This window comes from Pyrgilauda ruficollis, unplaced genomic scaffold (genome assembly GCF_017590135.1).
Source record: "Pyrgilauda ruficollis isolate IOZ18807 unplaced genomic scaffold, ASM1759013v1 scaffold58, whole genome shotgun sequence".
NCBI classification, from domain to species: domain Eukaryota; kingdom Metazoa; phylum Chordata; class Aves; order Passeriformes; family Passeridae; genus Pyrgilauda; species Pyrgilauda ruficollis.
In genome coordinates, this window is record NW_024527488.1 from 1,329,946 (window position 1) to 1,344,106 (window position 14,161).

A 14,161-nucleotide genomic window follows, 5' to 3' on the forward strand; every position below is an offset into this window, starting at 1 on the left:
TAAAATAGTTAACAATCAATACAAAGTAAGGGAGATATGGTCAGTAGCTTAGAATATCTTGTGCACATGCAGGCAACCCGTGTAGCAGCTACACATGAAGGCTACAGAGGCAGTTCTCCAAGGAAGATTAAACTTGATCAGAAAACAGTAACTATGGGTACCTGAAGGAGAGTTGCCTACATGTCAAAGGAGTGGTGGAAAATGAAGAGACTTGCTGTGGCCTACTCTTAGGAGAGTGAAGTTTTGCCTGTGGTTACTCAAGGAAAATACTGGTTTCTTTGATACAATTCAGGAGATGGGGAAGGGAAAGTATGTTCTCAGACTCTCAGTCTATTTTACAGACCTTGGCATTTTCTTCCTGTTTAATTTGGGCACAGACTAAACCCATCTCTGCAGCGTTTCCCCGGTGCTTTGATTCCACATTCAAATGTTCATGAGGCAGGTTCATGTCGAGGTTCGTCCCTTTGTTCTTGGAGGTTTGCCTGGCTGCTGCCTTTTACTGTCTCCTCTGCCTCTAAGAAAAACTGATGTTATCTCCTGAAGTGAAAACTACAGGTTCTATTTGTAACTGAGGATTTCCTGTGTGCCTTTCCCCAGCCCGAGCAGTGACGGCAAGAGGCAGCGGCGCACGGGCTGCGCCTTCAGAGAGCTTTGAGAACAGCTCCTGCACAGGAGCTGAAGAAATCCCCAGCACCCGTGCCTTTGATCTCCGATAAAGGTCAACCTGTCTGGTAGAAAGTGTGATGGGAAACGCTACCACATCAGCCTTCGCTTTCTCTTCCTTACGCTGAAGTGATTCACTGTACATATCAGGTATGCCTTCACCACGGCACCCCCGGTGTTTGGCTCTTGGGAGCAGCTTTATTCATGTCATGCACCAGCTTAAGCCAGGGCCAGCAAGATTTCATGAGAGCTGCTGAGAAACTGCCCACAGCACTTGTTATTACAGTAGTGTTCCATAGCTTTTGTTGGTTTGTTGGAGAGTTTTAAAATCATGGAATCATTTAGGTTGGAAAAAAACCTTTAAGGGCATTGAGTCCAGCCATCAACCCAGCATTGCCAAGTCACCACTAGACCAGTCCCTAAGCACCACATCTACATATCTTTTAAATCCCTCCAGGGCTGGTGACTCAGCCAGCTCCCTGGGCAGCCTGTTCCAGTGCCTTCAGTGAAGAAATTTTTCCTGATCCCCAATCTGAATCTCCACTGGCGTAGCTTGAGGCTATTTCCTCTTGCCTTGTAGTATATATAGGCCTAGTGGTGTGTTAAAAAAATTAGTTATGCTGGTCTTGTCCCAACAAGCACTGAGAGTTTCTGAGACTGTTCAAACACTGACAACTACAAAGTTCCACCTGACACAAACTCAAAGTTGCTGACACACAAAGCTTTGGGGAGCTGCAGGTTCCACTTGGTTCTCCTGACGCCACCTCTGCAAGATCATCACTGGTGAGGGAAGTACCTGACCTACACATGCTACAGGTAAGACTGGCACAACAATTTGGTTCATAATTTTGTTATAAATGCTAATGGAGGGGGTATTTGGTTGCCTTTGAATTCCTCTGTAACCTTAGAAATGTTGTTGCAGCTGTGAAGATTGGTTATGAAGCGACAAGTAACATGCATAAAGGGAAACACTTCCCCTGCTGAGTCTCCTCAAAGCCATGTTGGCTTTGTGGCTGGGGCTGAGTGTGTGTCTTCCTTCTGGATTGGGATTTGTGCCTTAGTAAGGCTAAGAGATGTTGCTTAGGGAGAAATAGAATAATATTCCCAGGTGGGATGCACCATGGAAATAGTTGTTACTGATAGTGGGAGGATCACAGTTTATCCAGTGCATCTTTACAAAGGTCACTTAAGTCACCTAAAGATAAAAGTTGCTTCTAGGTGTGGATTAGAAGAAAACCAAACAAAAAGCTAAGGATGGATTGTGCTTTTGTTCTGTCCAATGCACCTTCGGGCACTCAGGCTGCTGTGAGGGAGAAGTAGCATCTGACTGCAGAAGGTGGGGATTATGTCCAGTACCTGATTCTCAAAGTGAAACTGGAAACAGGGATTGGATCACTGCTCTTGGCCATCATTCAGTCTCTGGAACCCCATTCTGGCAGGTTTTTCTGAAGAATTTACTTCAGGCATAGAGGGCTGGTCTCTGCTGACTTGGTGTCAGCTGAGCCACCTCTAGATGATGGTTTGGAGACAGAAAATAACTTGGTTGCATCAGATTCCTGCCTGTGCATCAATCCTCAAATTAAGACCATGCCAGGATGTAGCCATAGATGCCAGTTCATTCTCCAGGATGTAGCTATTTTTTTATTTTTTTTTCTAATCAGAACTTCTCATTCCTATAATTTCCAGGAATAATCTAGTGAGATGAATCTCTGTGAGGTGCAGGAATGTTTGCTTGAGCCTGTGGAGAGCCTTTGGATATTGCTGGAGGGTTTTCCCTTCTTTCAGTGAAGTATTAATTCAGGTGCCAGGTGATAGTGAACACCTGCCAGTACTCTTGGTTATTTGACTGACCCATTTAAGCCTGGTATTATGTTTCTAAAATCAAGCTCTTACACTTGGCATAGGTTTTTTAAGGTGGTATTGGCTTTAGAGATGTGAAAGGAGAGGTGTTGAGGTGTTTTTGTGGTCATGTCCTAGGAAAAATGCATATGGACTTCTGTGAGAACAGAGCCCTGCTAAAGTCTCCAAGATGAACTCGCACCACTAAGACTGCTCTGCAGGAGTAATGGTTTTTTTAAATTTTCTTAGTCATTTTGGTTCTTCAGTTGGATTTTTTTTCTCTTCATAGGTTTTTTTAACTCTTCATAGGCTCCAAAGTTTTCAGATGGATTTCATTGAAAGTGATTTTGTACTTTGTGCTCAAGGTGTGCCTGAGAATGCTTTTGGTGAACAATCACACTTTCTAAATCCCACAGCAATATTAATGCTGATTTGGAATACTTTTATTCCACACCAAGGATTTTTATGTCGTAGCTTGTCCTTTGAGCCTCTGTCATTGGAGAATGGTATTTATGGTTTGTCTGTATCAGCAATCTGTTAATTACAAACTCAGAAGTATTAGGAGTCACACTACCACTACTACTATATCCTAGTATCCAATATAGAACCTCTAATGCATACAAAATGATGAGAATTTCAAAAATGCAGTTTAGGTGATTTGTTTCCAAGCTTTGTGAATTTTGATGGAAAATAACTGTGCTACATGCACAAGAGTGGGCTGGGTGCACAGACTGTCACCGAGTACTACCTTTGTGGTACAATCCTGTTTGTAGGGATTGTTTGCTTTTGGATATATGTTCCTGCTAAGCAGCTCCACATATCCTTAGCACATACTTATCTTCCTTGGGGCAAAAGGTGGGAGAATATTTTTTTTTTGTGAAAGAGATTGTTAGTATGTTTCAGATAAACTTAAGACTGAGTGGTGTTTAGCCAAGTACTGGAAGTATCAACTATTCCAATACTTTACATGCCGTTATGAAATAATTTTCAGAATTTGGATGTGTTTTATATCACTCTCCCATGTTATTTTGGTGGCCTGTTTAAATACTCCACTCCCTGAGAAAAACCAAACCAAACCCCCAGAAATCTTATGTAAAAGGTAATATCTGGCCATAAAACTACTGGCTTGGAAAGCACCCCTGTATCTCTTTGGCACCATGACAGAGATGCAGTGATGAGCTTTGGATGGGACCTTGCCGAGGCAGGGCTGGAAAGACGGGAGGGAGACAGCCGGGTCGATAACCCGTATCATCTCTGGTGCTGCAGTGTCAGCTGTAAAACGGTGGGAAGAGCCACTTCCTGTCTCATGGCAGGATGACAAGAGGGAATGCTCTTCTCGGGTCCTCAGCTGGCTCTGCAATAGTCTGAAAGAAGCAGAAAATATCTTGTGAATATAAACAAGGGCTGTTCCACCTGGCTTGAAGGGCGCTGACGGTAAAACACATACAAGAATCTCTCTGTAACGCTGTCAGAGGAGCGTGGCAGAACTTCAGCCCTTCAGCAGAACCCAGCGCCCGGCGGCACAGCTCCATGAGCTCTGCCCGCCCGGCCGAGCGCAGGCGGGGGCAGCGTGTGCGGACCGGGCAGCTCCGAGCTCCGCCGGGCCGAGCCCCCGGGGCGCTCCCTCTGCCGGCGGGGCCCCGGGAGAAGCCGCGGCTGCGGGACAGCGCAGGGCCGGGGCCAGAGAGGGGCAGGTCCTCCCTCCTTCCCTCTTCATTCCCTCCCTCCTTCGTTCCCTGGCGGCCCGCGGGAGCGGCGGTGCCCGCGCGGGAGCGGCTCCCGGCGGGAGGGCGGGGAATCCACGCCGGGATTTCGGAGGCACACTGACATCAGGGGGGCGCGGCCGGCGGCGGGCGGGGGCTGCGCGCTGAAAGGCGGCGAGGCGCGGCCCGAGTCACTCCGGAACGGCGGCGGGGCAGCGCGGAGCGGCTGCCGGCACTGCCCGGGCTGGATCCGCGCCGCCAATGTGCCGCGGGAGGCGGGCGCTCACCCCGGCCCTAGGTAAGCCCGGGCGGCGCTCGCCGCGCCGCACACCCACCTCCCGCCGGGTCAGGTGCGGGCGGGCGGCCGGGGCTCCCCGCGCCGCGCTGGGGGCGGCCGCGCTGCGAGGCGTGCGGGAGGTGCGGGCGAGCCGCGCTCGCTGCTCCGCGGGGCAGCGGGCGGGAGAGCCGGGGCTCGGCTCCCCAGGCCGGCAGCCCTGAGCTGGGCGCGATTCGCTGCTCACAGAGAAGCTCCGGGTCGGTACTCGCCCGTCCCGCCCGACGCGGGGTCTCCGGCGCGTCGGAGCTTTGCGCGACCCTCTCGAGCCTGCGGAGACCTCGGTGCCAGACTGCGGCGTGCGGGGCCGCCTCTCCCCGCCGCGTCCTGCCCCTGCCCCGAGCCTGTCACTCGGCCCCCGGCAGCGACAGCCAGCACATGGCTGTGTGCGGGGAGCTCGCAGGGCCATTGCATTGCGCTGCCTCTGGCTTCGTTCGCAGTTCGCTGAGCTCTGCCTGGAGAGCCAGAGCCGCTTCTTGATCGTTTTAAAAAGAAAATTAAAAAAAAAAAAAAAAAAAAAAAAACCCAAAACGAAAAAGAAAAAACTGCCCCAAATCTTTCGCACCAGAGGTTGTGGTTGCACTTTGCCAGACGGGACTTGCGGCAAGGACCATGCGGTGAAGCCGAGCGGGACCGCAGCCCTGCACTCTGCGATCGCAAAGGGGAATAACAAACAGCCGGAGCAGGAGCCGCGCACCCGCCGCCTCTTCCCGGAGACCTGCATCGCAACAAGCCCCGCTGCCTGCCGCAGCCTGCAGCCGCCTGAGGCTCGATCCAGACACTCCGCTTTGCAGGAAGGGCTGGATTTGCTCCCCGTCGCCTCCGGACCGAGAACTGCGGCCGAAGGAGAGCGCCGCTTCCACGGGCGGCTGGGGCCGCTGCATGCTGACCCCCGGGAGAGGGGAGCTGCGGTGGGCAGGAGAGCGGGGCTTTTCTCTGCTGGCCCAGTAGGACGTGGAGATCGGCGAGCGAGGGCTGTGCGGGGACGAGGAGCGCAGCCCGCCGGCCCTCCCCGTCCCGGGGGCCGGGAGAGCGAGAAGCCGAGGCCCCGCCACCCCCCGCCCGCTGGATTTGCCGTTCCCAGGGGCTCCCTGCACATCAGTAAGTTGGGACCCGCCGTGCGCTCACACCGGGGCCGGCGCTGCCGCAGCGAGCAGGTGCCGCGGGGCGCTGCGGCGCCCGCCCGGTGAGGGGCGGCCCCGACCACCCTCCCACCGTCTCCCTTCCGGAATAGAGGCACCGGGCTGCTGCGGGAAGGCTTGCTGGGGACCGTGGCCGGCTGCGAACGAGCAGAAGGTCAAAAAGACGCCCCAAACGCTCCTCGCAGGTGGGGGCCGGAGGGGCTAAGGCGGGGGGTGCCGAGCCGCAGCGCGGGGAAACCCCGGGGCTGAGCGGCCGCTCGGCTGCCGCTTTAAGCGCCAGGTAATCCGCCCTCCCGAGGCAGCGCCGGGCTAAGATCTGCCTTCCCCTGAGGAAGAGAGACAAGGAGGCAAAGGAAAGGGAGAAAAAAAAAAGCTTGTGTTTTCATTCATAACTTTTTTTTCTTCCCCTTTTCCCCTCCTCTTCCTTCCTCTCCGTCTGCGCCGTGATCCGCTCCGCTCTGCTCGGGGCGCAGAGGGCGCCGCGCCGCCGCCGCCCGCCCGGGGCTGCGGGGAGCGGGGCGGAGCAGGGCGGGACGGGGGCGCTGGCGGCGTGTCCGAGCGGGTGTGGAGAAGGGGAGGGAAGCGGGATCCCACCCTCGAGGTGCGGGGAAGGAGCGCAGCCCCGGGTGCAGACCCGTGAGGGCTCTCGCCGCCTGCGACGTACGTTATTTAATTATTTTGTTTTACTGATTTTTATTTCATTGTCCGGGGGGAAAGCAGTTTACGAGCGATCTGCGCGGGGGTGGAGGTGGCTGGTTCAACTCTCGCCCCGGTCTGCAGCTGGGCTTGTCAGTCTGCGCCGCGTTGATGTTGCGCTTTCCCCCCAAAGATGGCACTGGATGTCTTTCGCATTTTCTTGGGATATTGTTTTTCATCCCCTAGGGAGCCCAGCTCCTGGCTGGTACAGCTGTAAATCTTTCCCTTTTCGCATTCATTCACCCTTGGTCTGTTGTGGATTTGTATTCAGTGCTCGTGAAGAAGGCTGCTTCTTGTGTGGGGTAGGAAGAAATTCTTTGCTGGAGGGTGGTGAGGCACTGGCACAGGAAAAAACTGTGAATGCCCCATCCCTGGAAGTGTCCAAGGCCAGGTCGGATGGAGCTGTGAGCCACCTGGTCTAGTGGAAGGTGTCCCTGCCCATGGCCAGTCCCAAAGCCTGCAGAGTCTGTTAGGTCCTTTCCAACCAAGCCATTCTGTGATTCTATTCTGTAAATTAGAAGTGAGAGTGTTTGGTTTTCTGTTTAATCTGGTGACCACAAAGCCCACACAGGTGATGCTAGATGTAAAATGAAATCTTTGATACTGGATGAGGACAAAGATTTTGTGTCACAGCAGAAGCTGTCACTTTCTGCCCGTGGTGACTGCCTGCTAGAAAACACATTTCCTCTTCTTGTTCTTCCTGTGTTTCCACACCACGGTGCCTTTTACTCTCTGGAGTGGAGAACAGCTCCATGCTGGCTGTGGTCTGGGTACACAAGACATTCTCATAGCATTATTGGATGAGTTTTTGAAATGCTTGATAGCACTTAGCTTTCTTTGCTTTCAGGTGAACACCTGTGGCATCCCGGGGGGGAGTGAAAAGGGACTTTTCCTCTGGCTGACAGTAAAGAAAAGCAGTTTGTTGTCTTGGGTCCCTGCATAAATGTGGCACTTAGATACTCAGCTACATCTTTGTGTAGGTGCAGAACTGTCATTGCAGTTTTCTCAGTGTTGCAACCTTCATATCTCTAGCTAGGCAGGATGGAAAGGGATGGAAATGTGTAACATCTCTACTATTCTCCTACTATTTAAAAGACAGATGAGCAGATGTTCTGTTTATTTGAGAAGCTTTTAATCTGTCTTGTGAAAATGGATTTGTTCTCTGTGTTTTGAGGTTCTTGTTGAGGGGTTTTTATCTGCTCTTAACATTCTCCTGAATGCTCAGGTACTTTTTGTTTGACGCCTAGTTCATCTAAACCTTTTTCTACCCCATTTTTCTTTCTCACTCTGGCCTGTGGTCAGGCAATATTTGAAAACAGGTTGTTTGCACCCTTGCTTTAATTTTATAAAGGAGCATATTAGATGTGTAGACTGAGTTACTTTCTCACAGAAAATGTCTTGGCCACTTGACAGCACTTAGTTCAGGACTCTGTAATGCACATACGTCACTTTAAGAGGGAGACTTTCCAAATGCACTAGGAAGCAAATCTGTGGAGCTTTCTGATGCTGCAGATTCAGGCAGAAGAGTGAGAACTGGGCTCATTCCTCACTCTGCCATACGAAACATGAATGTAGTGGTGTTCTTGGCTGTTTCCAGCTCAGTGTCGGGGGCATTCGGAATTGCTGTTGCTAGAGACAGATGTTGAGTTCAGTAGCAAGGGAGACGCACTTCCCATGGCTTGCCAAGAAAGCGTACAAGTTAATACTGGATTTTTATTTTTTAATTTTTTTTTTAAATGGCATGGGGTCTCCTTTGCATTCCTCATCCATGATGCCATACCCAGACTCTCCCCATTACTGGACTTTGGCCAGATCCTCAGCACTGCTGTAATCCCCTGCTGAAAGTGATCAGTACCAGGTGGCTGGGGCAGTTTGGGCTTTGCCAGATCATTTCTGTTTTCAGAAAGTATCCGGTGCTTTATCCCTCCGCTGCCCTTGATCTCGTGTGTGTATATGTACACACGCAGTGTTTATTTACACCTTCTGTCTCCTTCCTTGTTTCAGGATTTCAGATGCATGCCAGGTTCCCGCTGAATGCCAGCAGCAGAGATCACTACAGATGGAGCCCCAAAGTCAGCATGGCAGCGGCGGCTCCCTGGTGGTGATTCAGCAGCCTTCCCTGGACAGCCGGCAGCGCTTGGACTATGACAGGGACAGCCAGCCCACGACCATCTTGTCACTGGACCAGATCAAGGCCATCAGGGGCAGCAACGAATACACCGAGGGGCCGTCGGTGGTGAAAAAGTCGGGTCCGCGGACGGCGCCGAGGCAGGAGAAGCATGAGAGGACTCACGAGATTATACCGATTAATGTGAATAATAACTACGAGCACAGGCCCGGCCATGCGGGGCACGTGGCCCATCAGCATAACACCAGGGCTCCCGTCCTGAGCCGCTCCACCAGCACGGGCAGCGCGGCCAGCTCCGGCAGCAACAGCAGCGCCTCCTCGGAGCAAGGGCTGCTGGGGCGCTCGCCGCCCTCCCGGCCGGGCTCCGGCCACAGATCCGACCGGACAATCCGGGCGCAGCCCAAGCAGTCGGCGCTGATCGTGGACGATCTGAAGGGGCCTTTGAAAGAGGACTTGACGCAGCACAAGTTCATCTGCGAGCAGTGCGGGAAGTGCAAGTGCGGGGAGTGCACGGCGCCGCGGGCCCTGCCCTCCTGCCTGGCCTGCAACCGGCAGTGCCTGTGCTCGGCCGAGAGCATGGTGGAGTACGGCACCTGCATGTGCCTGGTCAAAGGGATCTTCTACCACTGTTCCAACGACGATGAAGGGGACTCGTACGCGGATAATCCCTGCTCGTGCTCCCAGTCACACTGCTGTTCTAGGTACCTGTGCATGGGAGCCATGTCCTTGTTCCTGCCTTGCTTGCTCTGCTACCCTCCGGCCAAAGGATGCCTAAAACTCTGCCGGGGGTGCTACGACCGCGTCAATCGTCCGGGGTGCCGGTGCAAGAACTCCAACACGGTCTATTGTAAACTGGAGAGCTGCCCCTCCCGGGGTCAGGGCAAGCCCTCATGATTTTGGGAGGGAGGTTTACTTCCTCCAACTTCAGTTTTTCAGGTTGTAGCTGATTTTTTTTCCCTGCCCCCATCTTTTCTTCTTCCCCCCCTCCTCTCCCATTTTGGGAGGACTGTTGCTTTCCTTTCCTTTCTGTCTGCCCAGCTTCAGACACATGAGCTCTTCCCCTTGCATCTTTGCTCTCCTCCTCCTACTGACTTGGCTGAGTGTGGAGCGTTTCACGCAGTTGCTGCTGCTCTTTGGTAAGTGTGGACCTGGGATCTGCACCTGCCGCTCCTTCGGGCAGGGTCTTTGAGTTTGTAACTGAACCACTCCTGAAAGAGACAGTGAGGGCTCACTGGGCTCTTGAAGCTTCTTGCTCTGTGAATATCTTCCCAAAGATGTTTTTTTTTTTTGTTCTCAGCAAGTTATGGTTTTTTTCTCCTTAACCTCCTGGGTGCCAAGGAAGAATAACTTTCCTGAGTGAGCTGGATTGTGAAATAACTTTTTGTGTGTGTTCTTTCTGGAGAGGGATGTAAAATAAAGGCTTCACCAAATGAAAGGCCTGACTCTTCTATAAGCAGCCTGCTTCTTTTTGCATCTTTTTTTTTTTTCTCCCTCTCCTTTTCTCTTAACTTTTGGAACATTCTCAGACCTGAGAATTCCCCGGCCTTTTTTTTTTTTATTTTTTCTTTTTTTTTTTTTTTTTTTTTTTTACATTTTCAATGTAACTTCAGTTTTTGCTACACTGTGTAGGTCTTCACATTGGAGACGTTGTGGCTGCAACATACTCATTTGTTTCTTTTGCTGTCCAGTCTTTGAAGGATATTGCGTGTTCCACCCTCCTAATCCAGTTTTTATAGTCTGTCAGTATCAGTTGATATTAAAGTTGGTGGTGTTCATATATCCAAACAGCCTTCAGGTGTCATTGAGTCACCTAAATGTTCTTGAATCCTTCAAGTCTCTTGTGATCCTTTGGCTTAGTGAGTTTAGCTCTGCTCTGTACTTTATAATTTTATTCTGTCCCTGTTTTATTGCCTTAGCCACAAATTGTGGTCCTTTTTTGTATATTTTATGTATAAAACACAAAGTTGAATCCCAACTATTTTTAAGACAAAAGTCTGTTAAAACTTTTTTTATTGTAAAGAATATTTATTATGTGAATCTCTATTATTTTATGATATTTATTGCAAAAGACTTCGAAAATGTACTCATGTCTGAATATAACAAAATATCAATACTTAACGAAATAAGGATGACACGAAGAAAGTACATATGTTAACTATAATGCAGAAAATATATTAATTAATGAAAACGCCTCTGGAGTTCTTTTGTTACAACTGGCAGGTTGTGAGCTACCTGTGTGTATTGCTGGGCTGTTCCTCCTCCTTCAGGTCTGTCAGGTGGCAAATAACCTCCTATTGATACTTCAAAGCCACTAGTCTGTGCTCTAGTTTAGTCTACCTAATTTTAAGTTCAAGCCAACTATATATCAAATAAGGGATGTTTAATACAATTGAATCTGTGTTTTGCTTAACAGTGCCAAGAAATGGAGGCTCTATTTATTTACCAAAGCATTTGGAAATACATTTGCGGAGGAGGAAACCACAACTTCCAAGCTGGTTTCTTTTTTGGTGTTTGTTTTGTTGTTTTTGGTTTTTTTTAAGGAATACCACATTAACATGCAAAGCCATTGAAAATTTTCCTATATAGAACTTCATGGCTGGTTAAATTGTGCAGCAGTTGAAGAATTTAACCTCCTCACCTCGATTCTAAATAAAAAGTTTGGAGCCAGGATGAAAAATAGTGATTGTGTTGCTGTAGTTTGGTAGCTTTGAAATCTGGGAATGTGTGTGTGTGTTTGGGCCTATGACTTATTTGGGTCTTTTCCCATACGTTTTCCAATGTCAACTGAGTCTTCTGTCTTTAAATTAAAGGCTCTTAAGGGTGACCTAAGTGTCACAGCTACTTGTGGCCATTTAACACACATTCAACAGAAAAAGCTTTTCATTAAGAGTGAATGGGGAGACCTCATTCTTTTCCTCATGTGGGTCAAGGTTACATCACAATTCTCCTGAACTTTAAAAGTTTTAAATGGATGAAATTTCACATGGTGTTCAGAGTAAGTGGTTCTAGAGAAACTCCACTTCAGAACAGAGCAATGTCTTGACAAATGTGTCATATCTTGCTCTTTTTTGAAGTCCTGCTGCTTTGAATTACCATATTCAAGCTGCTCTAATCCCAGCACGGTGGTGATTTGAATAAGCTCGCCTTTTTGTAGTTAATTCCATCCCAGCTGATGCAGTGTCATGGAACAGGGCTGACTGAAGCTGCTTTTATATTAAGCAGCACAGATGACCCCTGAGAGGAACAAAGAGAAATCATCATCTGAGTACATCTAGGAGTGCTTTGCAGGGCGGTGCTGCTCCTCTGTGTGACAGAAGTGACAGGCTGGGGGGCAGCACCGGATGCACACGGATTCTGCTTTCCAAGATTTCCCGAAAGGAAGCAGGAATTTCCAGGAGGGATATGTTCCTGAGGAGCAGGGACTTGCGCTCCTTCGCTGTCACCACGCGTCTCGAAGAGTGACAGCTGCAAATGGCCCCGCGACACAATGGGGGCCTTGTCCGACGCTGGCCAGGGATGCCCACTGGTAACTGTGTGCTGACACCCGGGAACGCGGAGCCAACTGCCTCCACTGCTGGATCACAGCCAGCCCCTGCTCAGGGCCTTTGCTCCGAGGGTGCTGCTTGTGCCTCCTCAAGGAAAACATTGCCCTCTGTACCTCTGTCTCCTTTTTCAGCCAGTGACTGAATTATCTGGGGGTTTGGGTTGATTCCTAGCAGAAGAGAAGAAATCCCAAAGGACCCACGTGTTCTCCATTCTTTAATGATTGTCTTCCATCAGGAGCCATGTTGTGACACTATTTCAGATCTCTTTTTTAAAACAACAGCTACACTCTAGTTTATCATACTAATGCTCCCTTTACTAATCAGATTTTGGGTACAACTTGAGATTGCAGTGCCTGTAGAGAAAAAATTTACTTGGACCTACACAGCAAGGAGAAGAAAACAGTTACTTGCAGGTCTTACATGGTTTTCTAATTGCCAGGTAGAGCAGACAGTGTTAGAAAAATGAGAATAATGTGTTTTTCTCTAGGGTTGGATGCTGTATGCTTTGTATTTAACATACAAATGTGTGGGTGCACAGTTTGTGGTAATTGGGAGTGGGGCTGCAGCTCAGACACCAGAGGCCTTCTGATGAGGTAAGGTGTTATTCTGTTTGGGCAAATGCTTAAAGCTGCCTGAAATTGTGTGGTGATACGCTGTGTGTCGCAGCCGTCTCAACTGCGACACAAATCTATCCGAGCTCACTTCTGGCTACTCTGGAACGTGAGGTCATTGCGCTGTGCCATTGAAGGGGTTGGGGATTCATTCAGGCAGTTGGATTTTGTGGTGTAGAACCACGCAGAACCTCTTTCTGCGTGGTAGAATGAATTCTCTTTCCGGCTGAAAGAGCAGAGTAAGCTGACAGCTGGAGGAAGTGAAGCTGTGAAGCTTCCACAACCTGAAGAGACACAGGTTACTTTCAATGTGCCCCAAGTGGTCAGCTGCTGTGTCTGTTCCACTTTCCACAGTGGAATGGCCATCCAAGGATGCTGTGTTGTGTTGGAAGGGGGGTTGCTGAGGGGATTTCCAGCAATTAGGGTACTGAAGTGCACATTTTAGTCCTTCAACCCCAAATTTATCAGGGGGGCTGTTTGAGGTTACTCCTCCGTGTCTGCAGAGCCTACTGCAATGTGGCTCATAAAAATTACTTTTTTTTCCTGATATTTCTGAAATCTTGTTTTGAGAAGCCAAGAATTTTACATTTACGTTTTACACTCTGTGTAAAATAATGATGGTGTAATTAGGCAGTAAGTTCAGCTGACCTACTGACCTAATTGCATGGGTGGGTGATGGATTTGGCCGAGGCTGCCATCTGGTTCCAACAGCGAAGGCCTCAGACATGTAAGGTCTGGGTTGAAGGAAAAAGGGAAGTCCAACAATCTGGAATTCTCACTTTGCTTAGTGTCTCGAAACTTGTGGTAAGAGAAGAGTTTAGGAAACAGTAATTTAGCAATAAATACAATGGATAGATAAAGTTTCCATGTTCCATGCTGAAGGATTCCATGGCTGAAGTGAGAATTTGCCCTCAGAGTTGGGGTGTTTCCAAAGACAGCTCCCTTACATCAATGCTGGGGTGGGTGAGGGCATTGTCCAAGGGGGGATAATGCCTAGCAAAAAAAAGTGCTTGCTCTTATTTACGGTTCCATATCATAAAGACAGGTGGGAGAGGATTAGCTCCTCTGTCTGTGATAAAGCAAATCTGTTAAGAGGGATTAAAGGGGCTAGATGAAGTGTTTTAATGGACTTATATGAAGTAATAGATTTTTGTCCTGGAGGAATGTTCAGGACTCACTGATACTTCTGCATTTCTTGTTCTGCTAAAATTACCTCCAAATTCTAAGGAATCCTGATTAATTGTTGGCCTTCTTCCAGCTGGAGCATTTGTGTCAGTCATGGTGGTGCTTCAGAAAAAAACCTGGAATAAAATTCTGTTGTGCTGTCACACAGCTGGATTTAGCAGCCTTACACAGCACGTGGGGCCGCACAGGTCTTGTTCTGATGACTCTTCATTTGCAGGGCAGTTTGCTTTTAGGGCAGCTCTTGATCATTTGTAGTTCTTCCCTGTGGTTGTCTTTCACCTTCCTCTGGCTGGTGGGAGGAGCCAAGGCATGGCT

The 14,161-nt window shown here is 49.5% G+C and overlaps 1 protein-coding gene across 5 annotated transcripts; it reads left to right on the plus strand.

Moving 5' to 3' along the window:
• The first annotated feature begins 1,340 nt into the window (after positions 1 to 1,340).
• Positions 1,341 to 11,182, plus strand: SPRY1 (sprouty RTK signaling antagonist 1). Of its 5 annotated transcripts, none has more exons than XM_041482280.1 (2): positions 1,341 to 1,479; positions 8,382 to 11,182. In XM_041482280.1, the coding sequence occupies exon 2, from the start codon at positions 8,437 to 8,439 to the stop codon at positions 9,397 to 9,399; it is 963 nt and encodes a 320-aa protein (XP_041338214.1). In that variant the 5' UTR covers positions 1,341 to 1,479; positions 8,382 to 8,436; the 3' UTR covers positions 9,400 to 11,182. The 5 variants fall into 5 exon arrangements, with proteins under 5 accessions (XP_041338214.1, XP_041338217.1, XP_041338213.1 ...); XM_041482283.1 differs by lacking the exon at positions 1,341 to 1,479 and adding an exon at positions 4,352 to 4,503; XM_041482279.1 differs by lacking the exon at positions 1,341 to 1,479 and adding an exon at positions 5,508 to 5,640.
• Positions 11,183 to 14,161: the final 2,979 nt, after the last annotated feature.

Bases quoted from the DNA above. Each gene is read 5' to 3' on its own strand.
- SPRY1 (XM_041482280.1), top strand. From the start codon at position 8,437: ATGGAGCCCCAAAGTCAGCATGGCAGCGGCGGCTCCCTGGTGGTGATT.